We start from the raw sequence: 22996 nt of genomic DNA on the forward strand, positions 1-22996 counted from the left end.
CTAGGGGCGCTGTGGGTCAGAATGGACTCCAGTCAGTGGGTGTGGTTTGGGCTTTGCTTCTGTGAAGATTGACAGCCTTGGAGACCCTGTGGGGCAGTTCCACTCTGTCCTCTAGGGGCGCCGTGGGTCAGAATGGACTCCACGGCAGTGGGTTTGTTTTTTTCCTTTCCTTTTCTTTTTTTTGTCCATGTGTTGAGCACGATTCTGGGAGTGGGGGTTATGGCAGCAGCAGCCATCTAGGATTAGTTCATGCTTATCCCAGATAAGTAGTTCCTGAAGTTAGCAATAAGTATGAACTGTAAGGTTGACACTAAAATGATTGACATAAGGATGGTGTAAGTAATAACTAGAAGTGTTAATACAGCGCCCTGGTGGTGCAGTGGTTAAGTGCTTGGCTGCTAACTAAAAGGTTGGCAGTTCAAACCCACCATCCGATCTCCGAGAGGAAGCAGTCCGCTTGCCTAAAGGTTGTTGCTGGTGGAGCCGTACGGTTGGCTGCTGCGCACAACAGAACGAAACACTGCCAGGCCCTGCGCCAGTCCCACGGTTGTGGAGCCCATCTCATTGAAGGGCTTCCTCTTTTCCGCTGCGGACTCGACCAAGCATGATGTCCTATTCCAGGGACTCCTCCCTGTGGTTCACACGTCCAAAGTCCATGAGATGACTCCAGCTGCGCGTCTTCCAGGAGTTTTCTCATTCCTCTGGCAGTCTGCCAGCACATTGCACACTCTCCCCCAACACCGTGACTCAAAGGCATCAATTCTTCTTCGGTCTTTCTCATTCGTTGTCTAGCTTTCATATGCATAGGAGGTGATTGAAAGAAAATACCATGGCTTGGGGCACCTTCGTCTTCAAAGTGACATCTTTGGTCTTTAACACTTTAAAGAGGTCTTTTTGCTGCAGATTCTCCCAGTGCAATAGGTGTGTGATTTCTTGACTGCTGCTTCCATGGGTGTTGCCTTTGGGTCCAAATAAAATTAAATCTTTGACAACTTCAGTCTTTTCTCCATTTATCATGATGTTGCTTATTGGTCCAGTTGTGAGGATTTTTGTTTTTCTTTATGTTGTGGTGTAATCCATACTGAAAGCTGTAGTCTTTGATCTTCATCATAAGTGCTTCGAGTCCTCGCTTTGTGCAAGCAAGGATGTACCATCTGCACAGGGTTTCTGTAAAGATGACAGCCTTGGAAACCCTATAGGGCGGTTCTGCTCCGTCCCATAGGGTTGCCAAGCACTAATGGTAACACTGGCCTCCTGGCTTTTCCTTGATTAGGACAAGCGTGTCCCTGTCTCACTTTGCACTTACTGTCCCCTCTGGTGGCACAGTGCCTAAGGCCCTTGACTGCTCACCAGAAGGCTGGCGGTTCAAACCCACCAGCCGCTCCTCGGAAGGAAGGTTGGGCAATCTACTTCCATAGTGATACTGCCTCGGAAGCCCAAGGAGGGGTCGCTATGAGTCAGATCCAACTCGATGGCAGTGTGTTTGGTTTGGGTTTTGGTTCTGAGTGGAACATTCTCCCTCTGCAACCCTCGTGGCTCTGTCTCTCAGCTGACTCGGGTCGCAGTGCAGCCTGCCCTACCCCTTCCCCACCTGGGCCAGCCGTATTTCCTCCATAACCCTCATCGCTACCTGACAGGTGTGTGTGGCTCAGTGCCTCCCTCCAGCATAGCATGTCCCAAGCGCCAGGAGGGCAGGGCTTTATCTGTTTTGTTCATTGCTGTGTGCCCAGCTTCTGGAGCCATATTTAGGATATGGTAGGCGCTCGGTACGTGTCTGCTAAAGGAACACACAGCAACAGTAGTGTTAGGTGTCCTGCAGTGTGTTTGGGACCTCTAGCCTGTGTTGGTGGCACACATGGTTAAGCGCTCAGCTGCCTCAGAAGAAAGACCTGACAGTCTGCCCCCCAGATCAGCCATTGTAAACCCCGTGAAGCACGGTCCTATCCACACGGGGTCACCACGGGTCAGCATCGACTGAGTGGCAGCTGGTGTTGGTTTGTTTAAGCTGTGTTGAAAGTGTAGCTTCCAGTTTTTGGTTTTTGTGTTTTCTGGAAGAATTTCCTCCATGCCTGTACACAACAACAAGTAGGCTGTCACTGTGGCTGGCAGATGCCATGGAGTGGAGCCTGACTCTCAGCGACCCAGTAGGGTCTCCTAGGCTGTGGTCTTTGTGGAAGCAGGTCGGCAGGTCTCTCTTCCTGGGACCCGCCCGAGGGGTTCAAACCAACAGCTTTCAAGTTGCCAGCCAAGCATTGTACCATTGAGGCACAGGCCTCCCTCCCTGCTGGGTAATAGGGGCCTGTTTCCAAAGAAGCGGAGGGAGCCCCTGACTTGGAGAAGAGGCCCAAGGCAGTGATGGGTCAGTGCGGACTGCAGGTGATTAGAGCTCTGGGTGGCCAGTCAGTGGGGGCTTAGGACAGCTTCCCTGACACACGGTGGACTGTAGCTATTGAAAGGGACATTGGGTGAGTTTTGACATCTGTCAACCCCAATGGGACCACACCCACCATTCACCCTTGGTTGGTGAATGCACCCGTTGACCCCCATGTTCCCCTGTACTTTATACATCCCCCATCGCTCCCTGCTGCCCCCCAAGCAAACACCCATCTGCTTTCTGGGGGTGACCATGTGGAGCAGTCATTTTGTCTCTGTTCCGGGCCCTGTGGGATGTGCTGGGAACCCAACAGTATTTGTGACGCGGGACCTGGCCCTGGGGGGCTCAGCATCCACCCGTGGAAGGGGCAGCTGCCACCTGGGGTCAGAGGGGGTAGGAGAGGCCAGCCTGAGTTCTCATCTCAGCTTTGCCTCCTTGTGGGACCTTGACCCTTGACCTAGCTGCTGGGAGCCCCGTCCCCCACCTCCTTAATGGGGGTAGGAGCCCTAGAGGCACCGTGGTCCAGCATTCGGCTGCTAATGAAAAGCCGGCAGTCTGAACCCACGAGCGGTTCCATGGGAAAAAAGACCTGTGAGCTCCTTCCCGACAGATTGCAGGCCAGGTAGCCCTTTGGAGCAGTTCCTCTCCGTCACACGGCGTCACTGTGGGTCACACATGCCGCACAGTAAGGGTAACAGTCCTAGTCTGGGGCTCTCGTGAGAACTGGCTGAGACCCGTCTGCTTTGCGCTGTCTCATCTCCGGTGTCTGACACCACCCCCAGCACACAGGGGGCTCTCAACGAATGGGTGAGTGAGTGAGCGAGTGAATGACGCAGACTCCAGTGAGCGGGACTGTGGCCAGCAGGGATGGAAACCCATCTGCCCCTCTCCCCCGCCCCCTGCCCCGGCACTCAGAAGGCCCAGGGCCACATATCTGAGTCTGATCGGGGACACATTTAGCGCCCCGTGCCGGCGAGCAGTGGGCACAGCTACCCATGGGCACATCCGTTCACACACAGCTGGACCACGGCCCTCGGACTCCCCTGCCATGTACCTGGTCTGCCTGTCTCCCGCCCCACACAGCCTGCTTCTCCTGCCACTGTTGGCCTTCATGCTGTCTTCTGCCAGGAGCCACATTGCACCCCTTCCTGGGGCAGGAGCTGTACCAGCAGCTGCCTGCTTGGCCTGGGGAGCCACGTCTGTCATTAGCACACGGCCACGGGGCTTGTGCCTTGTGGGTACCAGGATCCCAGGGCCTTGCTCCCTCATCTGACGGGGCTGCCTTGGTGGCCTGACACTGCTTGATGTTTTTCCTTAGCGCAAATGGTGTGCGTCTGGGGTTTTGTTTGATATCTGTCTCTTCTTCCTCTGCCCTCCCTTTCAGCTGCAGAGAGCCAAGTCCCCCATCAGCCTGAAGCGCGCATCAGATCTTCAAGGTTAGTGAGATGACGGGGATCTCCTGCCCACTGTCTCCCCACTCTCTCGGCCCATCTGTTTCTGCCCTTGCAGGCAGCAGTCCTGCCAGGTAAACCCCGGGTGGGCCTGTGGCCTCAGGCTGGCGGGTATCCACTCAGGTGGTAATTAATGTTAATCGCCACCTGAGTGGACGGGAGTCCCAGCTAGGGACAGGTGGCTCTCCGGTTCCCCAGCCCCGCCTGCCCTCCCTGTTGGCCAGGAGCTCTGGCCACTTCAGCTGGACTTGGCCTTTTGGAGCAGGGCTTGGCCTTCCTCCCAGTCTGCTGGTCAGGGAGTCCGGGGGTTAGGCTGCAGGTCACCCCTAAGCTCCAGGCTCTGCCAGATTCACTACCTTTAGAACCCCCTGGCTGGTCCTCACTGCACCTCAAGGAGGGACCAGCTGGCCGGCAGGATTGGCCAGAGGGAATCCAGCCCCCACGTGTATAGGGAGGTTCAAGGAGAGGCCTGCAGAGCCTGACTGGGGTCTCGGGCAGCCCCGAGCAACCAGGAGAGGTACGGGGTGTTGGAGAAGGGTCCGCCCCTCAAGGTGGCATTGAACGTGGGCTAGAGAGGGGAGAATTTTGACCTGTGGACACGGTCTCCAGAAGGGGATGCCTCAGCACCAAGGGGAGAGTGTCCATGGAGTGAGACAAGGACGCTTGAGGTTGGGAGCTGCTCTGCCAACCTAGCGCCGCGCAGGGGAGCCACCGGCAGAGACCAGGGGTGCTTGCCCGCCTGGAAGATGCAGACTGCGGGGCCCGGGGAGGGCGGGGCCCGGGGAGGGCGGGGCCCGGGGAGGGCTTCAGAGGCCAGTGGGCTTCAGCCCACAGTGGGAGACCGTAAGAAGGGAGGTTCGAGACCTCTTTCCTCAGCGGATGCCGTAGAAGGTGGGCAGAGGCTTTGAAGCCCCGTTAGGAGCAGCAGGAACGGCAGCCACACAGAGAAGCCCCCCTGAGCCCCTTCCCCAGCCCTTCTCTCCGTCTCTCTCCTGCGACAGCAGGCCGTGGCCGAGAGGAAGACGACCCCGACGCCAGCCCGGGCTCCTCCAGCTCTCTGCCCACCAACAGCACGTTCGCCAAGATGGTAAGGGTTGACCCCTGCTGCACCTTCTCAGGCCTGCCCACCCCCCAGGCCTGGCAGTGTGTCCCCACAGAGCCACCCCCACCCTGCCCGGCCTCACTGTGTTCATTGAAGCTGACGTGCAGGCCTTATGATGTATTTACGTGTACCCTCCAGCCACCTCCTTTCCCAGTGGAACACTCGGGGGGGACGGAGACATATGGGGGGGGTTCGGCAAATGGCACCGACCGGGGAGCGGCTCTGCCAGGGCCTGGGCTGCAGGCTGCAGAGCCAGGGCCCCTCGCTGGCCCCGTCCCCCCTCCCCGTTCCAGCTCTCCAGCAGAGCCCCGCAGGGTCCCCGCAGCGGGAACCCAGTGCCACTGCTCCCCAGCCAATAGGAGGAGTAAAATTGAAATTCCTACCCCAAGGGGCGCTGCAGGAGGTTTGTTAGCTCAGCTTCCAAAAACCGAGCTGGGAGGCAGAGATCTCATAATGAATGACTCGGGCTGGGGGTGGCGTGGGTGGCACCAGCAGGTCACCCTCTGGCCTCTGCGCTCTGTGCCCTGTCCCCTTGACCTGCGCAGGGTGGCAGATCGCCCCTCTTTGCCCCTGCCCCTGAGCACTGGGAGCAGATGTTGGAGCACGTGTGGCCGTCCCCACAGTCAGTCAACCCAGGCCAAGCACTGCAGTCTGCAGCCAAGGTCATCACCGAGAGCAGCCTGCTCCTGCGCTCACGGTCTAGGGGGAGCTGAGCAGGGTTAAATTTAGCCCCTGGATGTAACGTTTGCACCCCAGGCTGAACTGACGGATCAATGCCCCGCTCCCACCACACACCACGTGTGTTTAAAGTCCCCCCATCGGAACCGCAGCAGCATCATGTCAATCACAGCCGAGCCCCCTGGGAACGACTCCATCGTCAGACGCTACAAGGAAGACGCGCCCCATCGCAGGTGGGTGGCGGGAGGGTAGGAATGGAGACGTTTGTCAGGGTCCGCATGTGCCTGCCCACCCACACCACCTCTGCACCACTCCACACCCAGAACCATCTGTCCTGGAGGCCACCTCACAGTGGGCAGGATAGGGCCCATCTCACAGATGCAGAGGCTGAGGTCAGAGAAGCAAGGTGACTCTCTAGGGCCAGCCGGCTGGCGGATACCACCTGCACCACCCTGCCCCATGCTGTTGGGAAGTCAGGTTCCTTGGGCCCATGGCCCCAGGGATGACTTTGTCCCAGGAGAGAGGGCCCAAGGGTGGCCTTGCCACCCCACCTGCTCTCCTCATCTCTGGGATCCATCAGCGTCCCCAGGAAGGGAAACACAGCAGGTCCACCTGGCCTGCAGAGGTGCAGTCACTGCTAGTCAGCGTGGCTGGGCCCACAGCAGGTCCACTTAGCCTGCAGAGGTGCAGCACTGCGAGTGAGCGTGGCTGGGCCCACAGCAGGTCCACTTAGCCTGCAGAGGTGCAGCACTGCGAGTCAGCGTGGCTGGCGGTTTTCCAGGAGGTCTCCTGAATCCACTCTCAGATCCTGCCGAGGATTTGGGTTTAGGCCCCAAAGCACCACATTCCATGGCCTCCATGCAGATCAGAAGCACGGGGCCTTTGTCATCTCCTAGGGAGCCACCCACACAGCGGTCCTTGGTCAGCTCCTCCCTCTGGGCAGGTGGGCAGTGTGGCCACATGAGGGGTCTGCCCACCGCCTCCCCACCCATCTGCATGGGGCTCAGCTCAGATCTTGTCCTGGCGGCGGCTTTGGAAAGCCCCAGGTGGCAGCTATGCGGAGTCTGCCTCCACCCTGGTGACGTGTGGACGATTTGGAACAGTCGGCACCACCCTGTCCACTGCTCCACCTGAGTGGGCACCCCAGCTGTATCAGACCCCTGGCATGCATGCTCTTGGGCACATACAGACATGTACACAAATGGACACTAAGTACCCATCGTGGTAGAGAGGAGGGTGAGGGTGCGGCAGATGGGGGTTCATCAGGGACCCCCTTCCGCTGCCCTCACGGCCCCTCTGTGCACCCTGGGAATGCAGCAGGCTCACTCACCCTCTGCAAGGCCCCTGGGTGCGTGTCCCCTCCTCCCTCGGCCCACCTGCTGGCCTTCCTCAGCCACCCATCCCACTGTCAGAACCAGGGTCAGGACGTACCCCAAGCTCCTGCTCACCCTGTGCACACGCTCTGCCCCTGCCTTGCAGCACGGTTGAAGAGGACAATGACAGTGGTGGGTTCGATGCCTTGGATCTCGATGGTACGTACCTGCCTCGGGTTCCTGAGGCTACTGTGACCAAGCTTCCGAGACCACCCTTCCTCTCAGCTCTGGAGGCGGGGAGGCGGAGACCAGGGGTCAGCCACGCTGGTTCCTCCTGAGGCTCCGGGGCAGAGGGTGCTCCCTGCCAGGGCCTAGTGGCTCCAGGCGCCCCGTGGTGCTCCTCCTTGTCACAACTGGGTTTGCCCACCAGGTCCCACTCCTCCCGTGCCAGCCTACTGCGTCTGTCCTTCTCTTTCGTGAGGACAGGAATCCTATAGGATTAGGTCCCATTCTCTGCTGCCGTGGGCTCGCCCCATTTCCGAACAACCTCACGTTCACAGTGACAGAACTGGTGTTTCCTTGTGTGTCTCTGAAGGCCGGGATTCAGTCGTCACCATCTGCGCTCTGGCCCAAGGCTGGCCCAGAAGTGTCCCGGTGCGGGGCTGCCCACCGTCGAGGGAAGCTGCCCGCAGGCAGGGCAGCACTGTGCTGGTCTCTGACCCCTGCAGGGCCTGAGCTCCCTGCCCAGTAGGGCCTCAGTGAACACATGTGGGTGGACTCAGGGATAGCACTGCTCCCGGGCACCCTGCCTGCACAGCCCTGGCGAGAGGAAGAGCAGCCGCCGAGGCCCCCTGTGTGGCCTGGGGGCACCTGAGGCGTCTCTCCTGCTTTCTGTATAAACTCAAGGAGCCATACTCCGGCCGTGGAGCCGAGAGTCAGAACTAGGGCCCGCCCTCTGCGAGCTATCTCTGCTGTGCCCCTGCATGGCACAAGCGTTTTGTCCACGGCTGCTGACCCAAAGATGGTTGGTTCAAACCCTCCCAGAGGCACCTGTGCAGAAAGTCCTGGCGATCTGCTCAGCCAGGTCGTAACCTTGAAAATGCTGCAGAGCCCAGTTCCCACCCCCTGGGGTTGCCCTGAGCCTGAACCCGCTTGACAGCAGCGGTCGTTCATTTTGTTTTCAATCACGTGGCGTCGTTGGGCCCTGCGCTCAGTGCCGGACTTGCCATAGAGTGGATTCCAGCCTAAGGCACTTGACTGCTAACCAGAAGGCTGGCGGTTCAAACCCACCAGCCACTCCTCAGAAGGAAGGTTGGGCAATCCTACTTCTGTAGTGATACTGCCTCGGAAATCCAAGGAGGGGTTGCTATGAGTCAGGGCCGACTCGATGGCACATAACAAAAACAACAACAACAACAGTGACAAAAGTGTTCTCGTCGTTCGACAGATGCAGAAACGGAGACTCGGAGAGGTTATGTGGAAAGGTTATGGGGCAGGGCCGCTGGCACAGAGTGGGGAGCAGGTGGGAACAGAGAGACCTTTTAGGAAACTCAGGTGTTAAAGGGCTGAGCCACGTGAGTAGTTGTGAGAAGCACGCGAATGAGACGAGACTAGAATCGGTGTGAGTTACATCATAAATATCTCCTGAAATTGGAAGTGTGCGGCAGGCAGACACGGGGAAGCCCAACATAGCCTTCCGTCCTAAAGTGGCCCCGTGGCCAGAGCTGGTGGGGTGACAGGGATGTCCCTGGTCCTAGAACAGGTCAGGCTGGCAGTGAAGCTATGGTCTCAGGCAAAGCTTCCTTGCAACCAGGCAGTCGGCTCAGCAAAGCTGGCATAGCCCCACAACACCCCAGGTCCGGTGCTGGGTACATGTCCCTGCATGTCACCCTCGAGGGGACTGCGGGGCTCATAGCTGTCACGGGAGGGGGGGTGCATGCGAACCAGCCTGAGCACCCTGGGAGCAACACAAGTGGGAAACCAACAGGGAGGGCTCGGGCGTGGCACAGCGGGGTCGGGGCCAGTGCCCTGCCCCTTCCAGAGCCTGCAGCCCAGAGATTGCCAGCCCCTCGGGTCTAAGGCCTCCATTCTGCCTCCAGTCCTCACCAGCCAGCACTGCCAGCAGATAAAATGAAAGACCCAGGGTCCAGCTAATTGGACCCCATCGGATGCTACCTAGTGTTAAAGGGAGGTTAGCCTGTCCCGGAGGCCGGGCAAGGCCCAGAGGAATCGGAGTTTCGGAACAGGGAGAGCTGGGGGGGAGTCCAGGCAAACTCCCAGTGCCACCTCACAGCAGGACGGTCATCGCACAGCACCTGGGGCCCAGAAATGTGCGGGCCGTGTCTTTCCCTGGGTCTTGGTGGAGATGGGGAAGGGACTTGTCGGGTCCTGTCCGTCAGTCGGGAAGCCAGTGGACAGTGGTGAGCACTAAGGCAACTTGGGGGACCCAGTTCAAAAACGGAACAAAACCAAAAAGCCTGGCCCATTACTGTGGGGTCGATTCTGGCTCACAGTGCCCCTAGAGGACAGTGAAACTGCCCCACAGGGTTTCCAAGGCTATTCATCTCTGCGGAAGCTGAGTGCCTCCATCTTTCTCCTGCAAAGCAGCTGGTGGGTTTGAACCAGCAGCCCTTTGGTTAGCAGCCTAATACTTTAAGCACAGTGTCACCAGAGCTCCTAAATTCAAGTGGCCAGTGGGTTCAAACCACTGACTTTGGGGTTAGCAGCCAAGTGCTTAACCTGTGCCACCAGGGCCACCGCTAGTGGAAAGCCCCCTTCCACAGATCGCTTTTAAGAAGGCTCTTAAAAACTAGACAGAGGCCAGGCTTCCCAGTAGGAAGGGGAGTGGCTTTGCTGAGGGGGACACAAGGACAGCACCTCTGCCCTGGTGACCTCAGGGAGCCACCAAGTCAGTGTTTGCTGCTCACCCAGGCTCCCCTCCCTGGGAGAGTTCACCACCATCACCACCACGCCTGGACCCTGACGTCCCCTCTCCTGACCCTGACATCCCCCTCCCCACCACGCCTGGACCCTCACGTCCCCCCTCCGGCCACACGTGGACCCTGATGTCCCCTTTCTCTTCTCCCCACCCCACCTTCTGCCTGCCTCCCTTGGGCTCTGACACACCCCCTCCCACTGCACATGGACTCTGACATGCCCCTTCCCTCCCCCCCTCCTCGCCCTCCCCATACTTATCTTGGACTCTTGCTATTCTCCCCATACATCATGCCTGGACCGCGATGCCCTCCCCTCCCCCTGCCTCACTCAAACCCTGAGCTCCCACCTCCGCCACACATGGACTGCCAGCCCCCCTCCCTGCCACCAAGACCTTGAGGCCCCGTTCCATTGCAGATGACAGCCATGAACGCTACTCCTTCGGGCCGCCCTCCATCCACTCCTCCTCCTCCTCCCACCAGTCCGAAGGCCTGGACGCCTACGACCTGGAGCAGGTCAACCTCATGTTCAGGAAGTTCTCTCTCGAAAGGTACCACGCCATGGGGGAGGGGAGCCTGGGTGGACCGGAAGGACCAACACCCCGATGCCCCCCAAAGGGACCCTCCACACCACCTAGTGTCCCCAGAGTGGGGGCCCTGGAGGTCAGAAGTCACTTCCTTTGTCTCCAACTTCAGGTGAAGGGACCGGGGCAGGAGAGGAAGGGGCTGCCTGGGATCCCAGCGTGTTAGGCTCCCTGCCCTGCTGTCCCCGTCACCCTGGGGGCCACAGCAGCTCCAGGTGGGAAGAGCCAGCCAAGAGCCACTAAGCCCCAGTGAACTCAATGCTCCCCTCAACAGGGTGTCAACAGGCCGGCTCCGGGAGGCTCTGTTCTCCTCCGGGCCTTTTTGTAACAAACGGCCTGGGAGAGTGCTTGGGAGCTGGGCAGCAAGGCTAAGGTTGCTTCAGCCCCACCTCTGTCACGACACCCCAGCATCTGACCAGCACAGCCCCCCGGCCCCATCACGACACCCCTGCATCTGACCAGCACAGCTCCCCCCCGGCCCCATCACGACACCCCAGCATCTGACCAGCACGGTCCCCCCCGGCCCCTCGCCCCCACCCTGGTTCTCTTCCTGGGGAGGGACCGCCTGCTTTCAGCCCGTGAGTAACCACCCACCCGGCTGCTGTCTTGTCTCCATCTCAGGCCCTTCCGCCCATCAGTCACGTCCGGGGGTCACGTGCGGGGCCCGGGGCCAGCAGTGCAGCACACCACGCTGTGCGGGGACGGCCTCACCACCCAGCTCACTCTGGTGGGCGGCAACGTGCGAGGCAGCTTCGTCCACTCCGTCAAGCCGGGCTCCCTGGCCGAGAAGGCCGGCCTCCGGGAGGGCCACCAGCTGCTGCTGGTGAGGCGGGAGTGGGGGGCTGCGTGGGGGCGGCACGAGGGGTGGGGGAGCCCCGCAGGAGGACCTCCAGCTGCTGCTGGTGACGGGAGGGGACACGAGACGGGGAGGCGAGGGGTGGCGGGCAGCTCGGCCCAGTGCCGGGACCTTCCCCACGGCTTCCTCCCTGGCCCCCCAGCCTTGCCCGCTGCTCTGGACTCCAGACAGGTCGGTGGCCAGGCTGTCAGCTCCTTCTGTGAGACCCCTCAGTGGAACCTTCCCCCTGCACATGTTCACACCCACACACGCCAGTGCACACATGCTCCCAGGAAGCACACGCACAAACACCAGCACGAATGTGCTCGCAGGATGCACATGGACACACCAGCAGATGTATCCACATGTGCATGTACCAACACGTGTCTTCACAGGAAGCACACACACACCTACCAGCACATGCATTCACATGTACACACACCGGCACACGTGTTCCCAGGAAGCATGCGCACACACCAGCACACATGCGCTCCCAGGAAGCGTGCGCACACACCAGCACACATGTGTTCCCAGGAAGCGTGTGCACACACCAGCACACACGTACTCCCAGGAAGCGTGTGCACACGCCAGCACACACGTGCTCCCAGGAAGCGTGTGCACACACCAGCACACACGTGCTCCCAGGAAGCGTGTACACACACCAGCACACACGTGCTCCCAGGAAGCATGTACACACACCAGCACACATGCGCTCCCAGGAAGCGTGTGCACACACCAGCACACACGTCCACGTGTACACACACTAACACCCACTAGCTCCCAGGAAGCACGTGGGTTTCAGAGGGGGGCTGTTCCCTGGTGGCAGGCAGGGCCCAGCTGGCTGGCCGTTTGGGGAAAGGTGCATTTGTCCCCTGGGAGGAGCGACCGCTCCCCTGCGGTCCCGGCCAGGGCACCGCGAGCCATGTCCCTGCCGTCTAGCTGGAGGGCTGCATCAGAGGCGAGCGGCAGAGCGTGCCCCTGGACACATGCACCAAGGAGGAGGCCCGCTGGGCCATCCAGCGCTGCAGCGGCCCCGTCACCCTGCACTACAAGGTCAACTTCGAAGGTGAGGGCGTGGGGCCCGGGCTGACCTCCAGCGCCTGCTGTCCCTGCTCCACACCTCCACTCACCGTCTGCGCCGTGGGGGCGGTCAGCACCTCCCTGAATCCACAGGAGGGGCCGGCAGGCAGCAGAATGGGAAAGGGCACTTGGTGGTAGGGGCACAAACAGTCCGTGCACCGGCAGCTCACCCAGAGGTTGGCAGTTCGAGTCCACCTGGGGTGCCTCAGAGAGAGGCTAGGCATGAGCTCCTGATCACTGCCGTTGAACACGGTTCTCTGACCCGCGTTGGAGCACCGTCAGTCAGAGCTGACGCCACAGCAGCTGCTTCCAAGATCTGCTGAAGCCGAGCCATCTGCTCCACCCTCGTCCCGGGCGCCGGCTCATTCACACAGGGCCACACCCCGCCGCCACACTCCGGCTGCCCCCCTGAGAGCCTGGTGGGATCCCACAGACGGAAGGCGGGACTGTGCCCCAGCCCCGAGGATGCCTGGCAAGCCAGGTGGAAGGCAGCAGACCCTCACCCACTGCCAAACTGAAGCTGGCGTCCAGCCCCAAGTGGACCAGCCCCTCCTGCCCCTCCGGAAGCGTCTGGGCGTGGCTGCTGCAGGCAGAGGGGACGTCGGGCCCCTCACAGCCCCTCTGTGGTACCCAGCTCCGAGGGAGGCTCCCCTCGCTCCATCCTTCCTCCTGCCCGGCCGCCCCATCGTGAGCCGTGTCTCTGGGCAGTGCCGGCCGAGTTACAGTCCCATTCCCAGAGGCTGAGTTCTCCTCCCCGCTCTGGGTTGGCCTGCACGATCCTCTCCACGGATCTTAACCACCAGGGCTCGTGAGGGTTTCACGAGCTTGGGAGACCTTCACCTCACAGAGGGGTCCTCTGTGGGACACATAGTTAACACGCTGCCAACTGAAAGGTCTGAGGTCCGAGTCCACCCAGACACACCTCAGAAGAATGGCCTGGCAGTGCTTCCAAAAGATGACAGCCAGTGGGCACCCCGTGGAGCACAGTGCTGCCAGGACTTCTAGCAGCAGGACAATGAGTCGGTCACAGGGCCCTGGCAGATGCTGGGAGGCCTGCATCGTGATGGCTTGGCTCTGATCAGCGGGATGGCCCGGGCAGAGCCCAAACCTCCTGTTTCTCCAGGAACAGTGGGGACAGTGGTCAGAGAGCCCTGGTGGCTGGGACATGTCCTAGACATCGTGGCTACTTCTGGGCCTGGCTACCAGGACCACTTTCGCTTCCAGCTTTGGGGCTGATTTAGGAGTTGTATTTGGATCTTTGTTATCGTTGGCCACCTCACTGTGTTCCTGGTTTCTGCCCTGCTCCCTCCAAAGGGATGTGCAGAACTGTACACTCAAGGGCATGATGTCACCAAATCAGGTTGAAACAGTGTATGTGTGGTCCTGCCACTTTGGAAAACCATCTGGCAGGACCTACTAAAAGCATTATGAAAAAGGCAAAACCTAGAAATAATCCAAATGTGCTTTTGGGCAGAGCAACGTTTTGGTATGGTTAAGTCAGTCATAGCTGGAATATTATACTGCAGTGAAAAAGAACTAGTGCCTACTTGTTGACTCAGTAATCCCACTTCTGTCTGTACACCAGAGAGAATTGAGTATGTATGTCCACCAAAAGACATGTGCGAGACCATTTGTAGCAGTTATTCCCTGTAGCCCCAGACTACAACAGCCCAGAGGTCCCTGTTGAATACATCCCCATGCAGATAGTGTGGGATGCTGTGAAGACAAGAAAGAGCCAGGCACCGCCACATTGTACCACTGTGGATGAACCTCAGACACAATGTTACAGTGGAAGGTAGACACCGAGCATACTGTCGGATTCCATCCAGAGGAAGCCGAGCTTGTCCGGGGCGACAGCTGTCGGATCATGGGTGCTCTCGGGGAGGGCCCCGACAGAGAGGAGGTTTACCCAGGTGTGTGCATTTGTGGGAAAACCTCAAACTGAATACTGAGATTGCAGATGTTTGCAGGTCACTGTGTGTAAGTGAGCTAGCAACACAAAAAGAAAAGCAAGAAGCAGCAAAGAGCACGTGCTGTGGGCTGGCGGGCAGCTGTGGAGTTGTGGCAGAGTTCCTGTTGCAGTTGGCACCGATGTAGCACTGAGCTTCCTGGAAGCCACAGTGAAAAAGGAAAGCCGTGACTTCCCTGGCTGCCCACTCATCAGGAGGAAGACCTGTCCCTAGCCATAAAGAGGAACATGCCCCGCACGTTTGGTCTGAAGGCGGTGATGGCCGACTCTGCCTCAGGACAGGTTTTCGTGGCTGACGTTCCTAAGCCGGCATTTGGGTCCCCTCTCCCCCAGGGTACCGGAGGCTGCTGAAGGACATTGAGGAAGGCCTCATCACGTCGGGGGACTCCTTCTACATCCGCCTGAACCTCAACATCTCCAGCCAGCTGGACGCCTGCTCCATGTCCCTCAAGTGTGATGATGTTGTACATGTCCGGGACACCATGTACCAGGACAGGCACGAGTGGCTGTGTGCGCGGGTCGATCCCTTCACGGACCACGACCTGGACATGGGCACCATACCCAGTTACAGCCGGTGAGGCCAGACCCGGGGGGACCAGGCAGCAAGCGGGGTGCTGGGGGTTGTGGGCTGTGGAGCAGCGGCGGCGGCATTCACAGGGGTCCCAGGCCCAGCAGCCCCTTGATGACACGGCAGGCGTGTCCTAGGGCAGCCGTCACAGAGCACAGGTGGACCTCCGAGGCACTGCGGGTTCGTTCCAGACCACTGCAGTGACACGGTGACACGGTAGAAAGGTCATGTGCGTTTGTTGGTTTCCCAGTGCGTGTAGAAGTTACGTTCACACTCTGCTGTGGTCTGTTAAATGTGCCATAGTGTGATGACAGAGTTTGAAATACCGTGAGGATGGCCAAAATGGGACACACAGGTATGTTGAGCACATGCTGTTGGAAAAATGGGGCTGGCAGACAAGTTTGAAGCAGGGGTGCCACAACCTTCAAGTTGTAAAAAAAAAAACGCAGTATCTGCAAAGCGCAGTAAAGCCAGTGGAGTAGACAAGGTCTGCCTGTACCACAGGGCGGTAGCTTCAAACAGGAATTCACTGTCTCACAGCTCTGGAGGCCGGGAGTCCGAGGTCAGGTGTTGGCCATGTTGATAACCTCACCCTGACACTGAGGGGCTTGTAAGCACAGACATGCCCTGTCTCACGGTTCTGGAGGCCGGGAGTCTGAGATCAGGGTGTCGGGCGTGTTGATAACCTCTGCCCGACACTGAGGGGCTTGTAAGCACAGACATGGCCTGTCTCACGGTTCTGGAGGCTGGGAGTCTGAGATCAGGGTGTCGGGCGTGTTGATAACCTCTACCCGACACTGAGGGGCTCGTAAGCACAGACATGCCCTGTCTCATGGTTCCGGAGGCCGGGAGTCCGAGGTCAGGTGTCGGTGTGTTGATTCCCTCTGGGGGACATCTGCCCCCTGCCTCTCTGTCTCTGTCCCCGTCCCGCACAGCCCCAGCCTCTGGAGGCTCCGGGCGTCGCTGACCTCCGCTGCAGCGTCACACGCTGCCCTTCCTCTGTGCCTGTGCCTTGCCTCCTCTGTTTACAAGGACACCACTCCCGGGATCAGGACCCCTACTCCAGTGTGACTGCACCTTAACATACCCGACAACACCTACAACACCCTAGTTCATAACTAGGTCACATTCATAGGTGGCCCTTTTAGGGAACCAGGGGTGGGACCCCAACATGCCTTTCTGGGGGATGCCGTCCAACACCAAACACCCACTCTTTGTTTAACAGTGAGACCTGCACTGCCTCCTCTTCCATGACGCCTTCCTGCTCACCCCTGACGCTGCATCCCCCCTTGCTGAGCTGTGTGTTGGCCTCCCGTCTGCCCACACGCCGTGGCACATGCCTTCATGCCCACACATCAAGCCGCCCGTGCCATGTAGTTACCACAGTAATAGCCACAATGGCCAGGCGCCAGCTGCAGGTCAGGGCCACTGTTAGTCCCTCCCACTCCGACCCCACCTCTCAAGGCCGTCCTGCCCTGTCAGCTTCATCGCACCAGACTGACCAGCAGGAAAATGGAGGCTCAGAGAAGTGAGGTGGCCTTGCCGTCACACAGCGAGTCGGAGCTGAGGGCGGGCCTGGAACCCGGCTGTCAGCCATCCTTGTCTCCCGTGAGAGACCCCGGGGTCGGAACACGGTGGTCCCCAGGGCATCCGGTCGCAGCCCCTGAGGCCTTGCCCTTCTCACCCCCAGAGCCCAGCAACTCCTCCTGGTCAAGCTGCAGCGGTTGATGCACAGGGGCAGCCGGGAGGAGGCAGATGGCGCCCACCACACCCTGAGGGCCCTGCGGGTAGGTCCCCGGCCACGGGAGGGCCCACCCAGGGTCTCCAGGGAAGGTGACACATGGGCCGGTGGTCTTCCTGGGATGGTGCTCCCTGGGGGAGATTTCAGGGGGCACGAGCAGTTTGCACTTGACTACCAACTTAAAGCTTTGAACCCAACCAGAGGCACGTCAGAGGACAGGCCCGACGGTCTGCTTTTGAAAAGTCACCCCTGAAAACCCTGTGGGGTGCCATTCTGCCCTGACGCGCCTCGGGGCACCAGGGGGCAGAGGCAACTCCACAGCACAGGGTTGGATTGCTTACGAAGGGGACACCCCTCTAAAGGGAGCCCCTTCGCTGTGCCCAGCCGCTGGGCCTGGGGTTTGCGGGAGAAGCGGGGCACAGACGAGCCACGGTTTTCTATCCCGGCTGGAATGCCAGCCTTTGCTGCATGGTCTCTGGTTGCTTTAGAACAAGTCGCCTGCCCATCTCTAGACACCTCTCCCCCACGTGGCTCCCTGGTCACGGTGTTTTGATTCCGTGATGGAAGCACGCTCTCAGGCAGCACTGAGGGGGCAGGAGGGCCGCCCCCGTTCTCAGGGCTTCATGGGGTTTGCGGCTCCTGCCCAGCCCGGCCACTGACCACCTGACACTCTGCTTACAGAACACCCTGCAGCCCGAGGAGCCCCTCTCTGCGAGCGACCCCCGGGTCAGCCCCCGGCTCTCACGAGCAAGCTTCCTCTTTGGCCAGCTGCTCCAGGTAAAGGGCCCGCGAATGCCCGCTGACTGGGCGGGTGGCCACACTGCACCGGGCTCAGCCTCCTCTCCAGTGAGAGGGGACATGGCTGCAACTGGGGCACTGCTGGCAGCTTCTCGCCGGGCTCCATGGCTCCGCCCGTCCCGTCCTCACAGTGACTGCTGGGCAGACGCCTCTGCACCTGTTGGAAACATCCTGTGCTTTCACAAAAGATCTGAGGGAATCCATGGCTAAAGGAAGGAGCTCTGGTAGTGCCGTGGTTAAAGCACTTGGCTGCCAACCAAAAGTGGGCAGTTCGGCCCCTCCGGCTGCTCCGCAGGAGAAAGATGAGGCAGTCTGCCGCCGTAAAGATGGAAACCCTACGAGTTGCTTCTGCTCTGTCCTGTAGGGTCTCTGTGAGTCAAATTGACTCAATAGCCGTGGATTGGGTTTTGGGTTTTGGTTAGAAGTTTTGGTTTAATGTAGCTGTTAAAATATGAGTAGGAAAATCGAGAGGAAAGCAAATGTGCCAAACGTTAGGGCCAGGTAAGCTCCTCAGGTTGAGCATGAAACTGTTCTCTGAGCCTCCTGGCAGCCAAGGAAAAAGGGCAACAAGCAGGTTCTGTAAATAAACATTTTAGCTCTTTGGGACCAGAAAGGGCTTTTTCCCTCGCACTCAGTTCTGGAGTGAAATTTCTAACTAGAACCACTGTATGGGAACACAGATGACGGAGTGTGTGGCGTTTCAGCAGCGACTTCGCATAATGCAGACTCGTTCTTCACGCTCACTTGTTGACGGACACTCGGAACAATGCCCACAGGGCCCTGAGAGCAGGTTTCCATGTTGACGCTGCACAAATTAGAGCCCAGTGGAGCTGCCGTGAGGGGTCCCTGGGCAGTGCAGACGGTGAATACAGTTGGTACTAAGCTGAAGGTTGGAGGTTCAATTCCACCCGAGGCATCTGGGAAGAAAGGCCTGACAGTCTAGTTCCAAAACACCAGCCCTTGTAAACCCTGTCAGAGTTCGCATGGACCCACATGGGGCACCAGGAGTCGCATTGACTCCATGGCCACGGGTAACCATGTCAGTCTAATTGCCAAAGGGCACAAGAGACTGGCCCAGTGGGTGTCTCCCGTCTTTGCAGGGACCATGGCTGACCCAGACCCCACAGCTCACATGTGTGGAGTTGGGAGTCAAGGTCTGTCTGAGGCTTGGTTAGAATCAGACACAGGGTCATCCCCCGTCTCCCACCAGTTTGTCAGCAGGTCCGAGAACAAGTACAAACGCATGAACAGCAATGAGAGAGTCCGCATCATCGCAGGCGGCCAGCTGGGGAGCCTGGGCCGGGCATCGCTGGACATCACCAAGCTCTTGAGCGAGAAGCAGGAAGGTATAGTGACGATCTCTTTCCCTCGCCCCAGGGCTACCGTGCACACACACAGCCCCCATCCATCCCCAGGGCCACCGTGCACACACGCCCCCCGCCCCAGGCCACTGTGCACACACACAGCCCCCATCCATCCCCAGGGCCACCGTGCACACACGGCCCCCCGCCCCAGGCCACTCTGCACACACACAGCCCCCTGCCCCAGGCCACTCTGCACACACACAGCCTCCATCCCCAGGCCACTCTGCACACACACAGCCTCCATCCCCAGGACCACTGTGCACACACAGCCCCCCACCCTGGGCCACCATGCATACACGCAGCCCCATCCCCAGGGCCACCGTGCACACACAGCCCCCTGCCCCAGGCCACCATGCACACATGGCTCCTGACTCCAGGGCTACCCTGCACACACAGTGCCTATGAGGTGAGCTGGTTGCCTGCTGCCCCTAAGAGAGGGGACTGCCAGAAGAGGTGGTGAGCTGGCGGGCTGGGAAGTGAGGGTGCTGCCAGCCTTGCTCAGCAGGACGCTGCCACCTCCCGCCACGGCCCCCTGCCAGCTCTCCCACTAACAGTGTCCCTGACGTCGGCTGGCACCCAGATGCCCATGGTAGCTGGAGCTGTTTACCATGAAGTGTTTACCATCAGTTCCTCGGCCTGCTGAGTGCCTCTCACTGTGTGTCAAGCTGTGAGGGCCGCCTGTAGCCTCTGCCCTGGTACTTGGTGTTGCACGTGGCCAGCCAGCTCTGTCCACTCCTGCCTAGGGCCACCTGCTGGGGAGGGAGGCCCTCAGAGCCACACTGAGTGTCAGCGTGAGAGAGTAGTCTTCAGACCACCCAGCCAGGCTGGGGTCCTCACCTCGGCTGCTCAGCCCCCAGCAGACCCCTTGTCCCCATCCCCTCTGCCCTGCGCTCCCCACACAGCCAGAGGGGATTCAGAGAGTTGAAGGAGACCAGCTCACCCCCTGCCACAGCCCTAGAATACAGCAAGGCCCAAGTCACACCCTCCTCAGAGGACTCGCCTTCTGGAATGATACGATTTTGTGGATTTGAGACCCGTTCCTTGCCTGATCCTGGGAGGCAGGGCTCTGGGAGGTCATGCCTGGCCCACTCTGTCCACAGCTGTCACCAGCTGTGGGGTCATCTCATGCATGTTTGTCGATAGCCGAGGAGAACCACCTGGGCCTCAGGCACACAGCCATTGACAGAGTGTGGTCGTGGGCCCTCGCACTTGCCCCCAAGGACGAGCCCTGCGTCCTGTCCGCCCTTGTGGCTGGGTCTGACACCACCCTCCCTCCACCCACAGAGCCAGAGCCTGAGAGTGAGCTGAGCAGGAACCTCAGCCTAGTGCCCTACAGCCTGGTGCGCGCCTTCCCCTGCACACGCCGCCGCCCCGTGCTTTTCTCCCCGTCCATGCTGGCCAAGACACTGGTGCAGAAGCTGCTCAACTCAGGGGGTGCCATGGAGTTCACCATGTGCAAGCCAGGTGAGTGCGGGCCAGGACTCCACCGCTGCCCTGGGCACCGCCACCGCTGCCCTGGGCACCGCCACCACTGCCCTGCTCCCCAGCCACTCTGGGCCTCGTGTCCCAGGAGACGTGACAGTGCCTGCGTGTGGCCTGTTGGGATGAGCGGGTGAGCAGGGTCCGGCAGCTCTGTCTTTCTTCACCTAGACGTGCTCACAAGAGAGGAGTTCCTCAAGAAGCAGAAGACTGAGACCATCATCTACTGGCGGGAGAAGAACCCCAACACTTTTGAGTGCATCCTTCCCGCCAACATTGAGGCTGTGGCTGCCAAGGTGAGGGGCCCTGCCGGATGGGGCCAGGCAGGCTGGGGGCTGGGACCCTGCTGGACAGGCTGGGGGGCCAGGACCCCTGCCTGCTTCTCTCTGGTTGTCGATGAGAGAGGATGAGGCCTCACCCTCACCCGCCCTGCTTGAACCTCCTCCTTCCCTTATCTCTGCATTTACCGCAAGTTACCGTGATCTCTCCCTGCCCAGGCCCCACAGCCCCAGCTCTCCCTCCTCGGTGCCACGCCCCAGCTCTCCCCCAACCCCAGTCCCAGGCCCCAGCTTTCTCCCAACCCCAGTCATACACCCCAGCTCCCCCTCCCTGGTCCCGGGCCCCGGCTCCCCCTCCCTGGTCCTGGGCCCCGGCTCTCCAGCTACCGTTACTGGTCTGTATCCTGAAGCAGCCTCTTCTGCTTCAGATACCTTCCTGGTGCTTGTTCGTCATTCACCCTGTCAGGGGCATGTGTGTCTGGTTGTGAGAACACAGTCCAGAGATAGACAACACATTGGGGTGCGAGGCAGATGACCAGGTGGCCAGGATGGCAGCTACGCAACGGGAAAGTGGGCCATCGTAGGTTCCCGGCAGGGCACTAAGCCGCCTGAGGACAGTTGGGAGCCTTCGTGAGCCGTGTGGGGGCCGTAGTGGTTGGGGGAGGAGCCCTTGCCTCCCTCACAGCTGACCCAGCACTTTAGTGTCGCTGCAACAGAGACGCCACAGTGGACCTCTGCAACCAACATGGCAGATCTAGGGGAGCCTTTCTCTGTCTGTCGGCTCTGGGGAACGGTCCTTGTCTCCCTTCAGCATCTGTGGGCCAGCGTCCCTCAGAGATCGCCATGTGTGTTGGCCTCAGTCATCCCCAGGGTCTAGGAGCCTCTCAGCACAGGGAACCCGGGTCCAAAAGACATGCTCTGTTCCTGGCTCTTCTTTCTTGGTGGGAGTAGGTCCCTCTGATCTCCACCCACTTATTTACTCTCTTTTATATCTCAGAAGAGAGTGACTCAAGATACCACCCAATCTGAAGGTTGCATCTTGCCTCATTAACATAACTGCCCCTCATCCTGCCTCATTAACATCCTGGAGGCAAGGATTTACAACAAGTGGGATAATCCCATCAGATCACAAGATAGAGAACACATCAATAATCCTGAGAATCACAGGCCAGCCAAGTCCACACACAGGGTCAGAGGAGGCGGTGCAACGTAGGACTCGCAGGTTTGAGCCCCAGCCATGCTGAACAGGTTTCAGTGGAGCTTCAAGACCGCGATGGACCAGGAAGGTGGGAGACGGTGGGGACTGGGGCTGATGGGGGCCTCTGCTCACAGAACAAGCACTGTCTGCTGGAGGCCGGGATCGGCTGCACAAGAGACCTCATCAGGGCCAAGATCTACCCCATTGTGCTCTTCATCCGCGTGTCCGAGAAGAACATGAAAAGGTTCAGGTAGGTCTCTGAGCCCGCCAAGGCCGGGAGTCCAGAGCTCAGCCCGCCCTCCACTGTGCTTCCATCATGCCCACCAAGGACAGCCGGCTGGGCCACCCTCTCTGCTCCTTCCTCTTTTTACCGAGAACCAGCCCCCCCTCCAGAGGACAGGGCCAGCTCCTACTGCAGCAGGAGATGGGCCAAGAGCCACAGAGCCAGTCGGGTGGGCACGGTGCTGGGGGTGGGAACCTGGAGAGGGTGGGGCCCGGGACACGTCACGCAGGGGAGCACCAGTGAGCAGAGAGCAGGCTGCAGTGCAGGTGGGCCGAGCAGGCTCTGGAGGGAAGGTTCCAGCAGGGTGAGCAGGGAGCGGGCTGTGGCCGGAGATGCCGGGCAGGGGTGAGCAGGGAGTGGGCTGTGACCACTGAGGGTTTTGCATGGAGGAAGGACCGAAGCCAGCTTAGGGTGTGCAACGTCCTTCTGACTGATGTTGACAAGGGTTTACAGCTGTCCCGGCGAGAAGCAGGCTCAGATAGGGGGAGGGTCCCAGCTGGCAGGTGGCGAGGGGCAAGCCTGCAGGATGCATTAGGGGCCGGCTGCGCAGTTTGGAAGGCAGAGTGGAAACTACAGGTGACCCTTGGGGCCTGACCTCCAACCTTACCCTCTGTGCACATGCCACAGAATGAATGGGATGACCCCATTTCAGAGATGGGCCCACTGAGACTAGATGCCATCCAGCTGCCCCACTCCTTTTCTGAATGTTTATGGAGCTCACATTAGGTGCCCGGCTCTGTTCTGTGGGCTGGACAACCCAACCATGAACCAGCAAGGCCAGACCCCTGCCTCCTGCAATTTGCACCATGCACACGGTGGACAAGGCAGTGTGCAGGGTTAGAAGGCGTGGCAAGATGCCACGGAGAGGCAGAGCGCTGGTGAGGGTGACCAGTGCAGTGGCAGATGGCTGGGGCAGCCCCACAGGAGAGCAGCCAGCGGTGGGTGCAGTGCCCACACCCCTGCCCAGG

General features: G+C 59.8%; 1 protein-coding gene across 1 annotated transcript in view; it reads left to right on the plus strand.

Moving 5' to 3' along the window:
* CARD11 (caspase recruitment domain family member 11) overlaps positions 1-22996 on the plus strand; it is a 42098-nt gene that overhangs the window by 18786 nt on the left and 316 nt on the right. The window contains exons 9-22 of the mRNA XM_007941178.1: positions 3759-3810; positions 4830-4912; positions 5738-5838; positions 7085-7137; positions 10270-10402; positions 11057-11258; positions 12210-12336; positions 14653-14893; positions 16578-16674; positions 17310-17405; positions 18637-18772; positions 20075-20254; positions 20441-20565; positions 21880-21995. Of these exons, the coding sequence (XP_007939369.1) occupies positions 3759-3810; positions 4830-4912; positions 5738-5838; positions 7085-7137; positions 10270-10402; positions 11057-11258; positions 12210-12336; positions 14653-14893; positions 16578-16674; positions 17310-17405; positions 18637-18772; positions 20075-20254; positions 20441-20565; positions 21880-21995 (1742 nt within the window). The remainder of the gene's footprint in view (positions 1-3758; positions 3811-4829; positions 4913-5737; positions 5839-7084; positions 7138-10269; positions 10403-11056; positions 11259-12209; positions 12337-14652; positions 14894-16577; positions 16675-17309; positions 17406-18636; positions 18773-20074; positions 20255-20440; positions 20566-21879; positions 21996-22996) is intronic.

This window comes from Orycteropus afer, unplaced genomic scaffold, assembly GCF_000298275.1.
Source record: "Orycteropus afer afer isolate SDZICR_OR568_19922 unplaced genomic scaffold, OryAfe1.0 scaffold00006, whole genome shotgun sequence".
NCBI lineage: Eukaryota > Metazoa > Chordata > Mammalia > Tubulidentata > Orycteropodidae > Orycteropus > Orycteropus afer.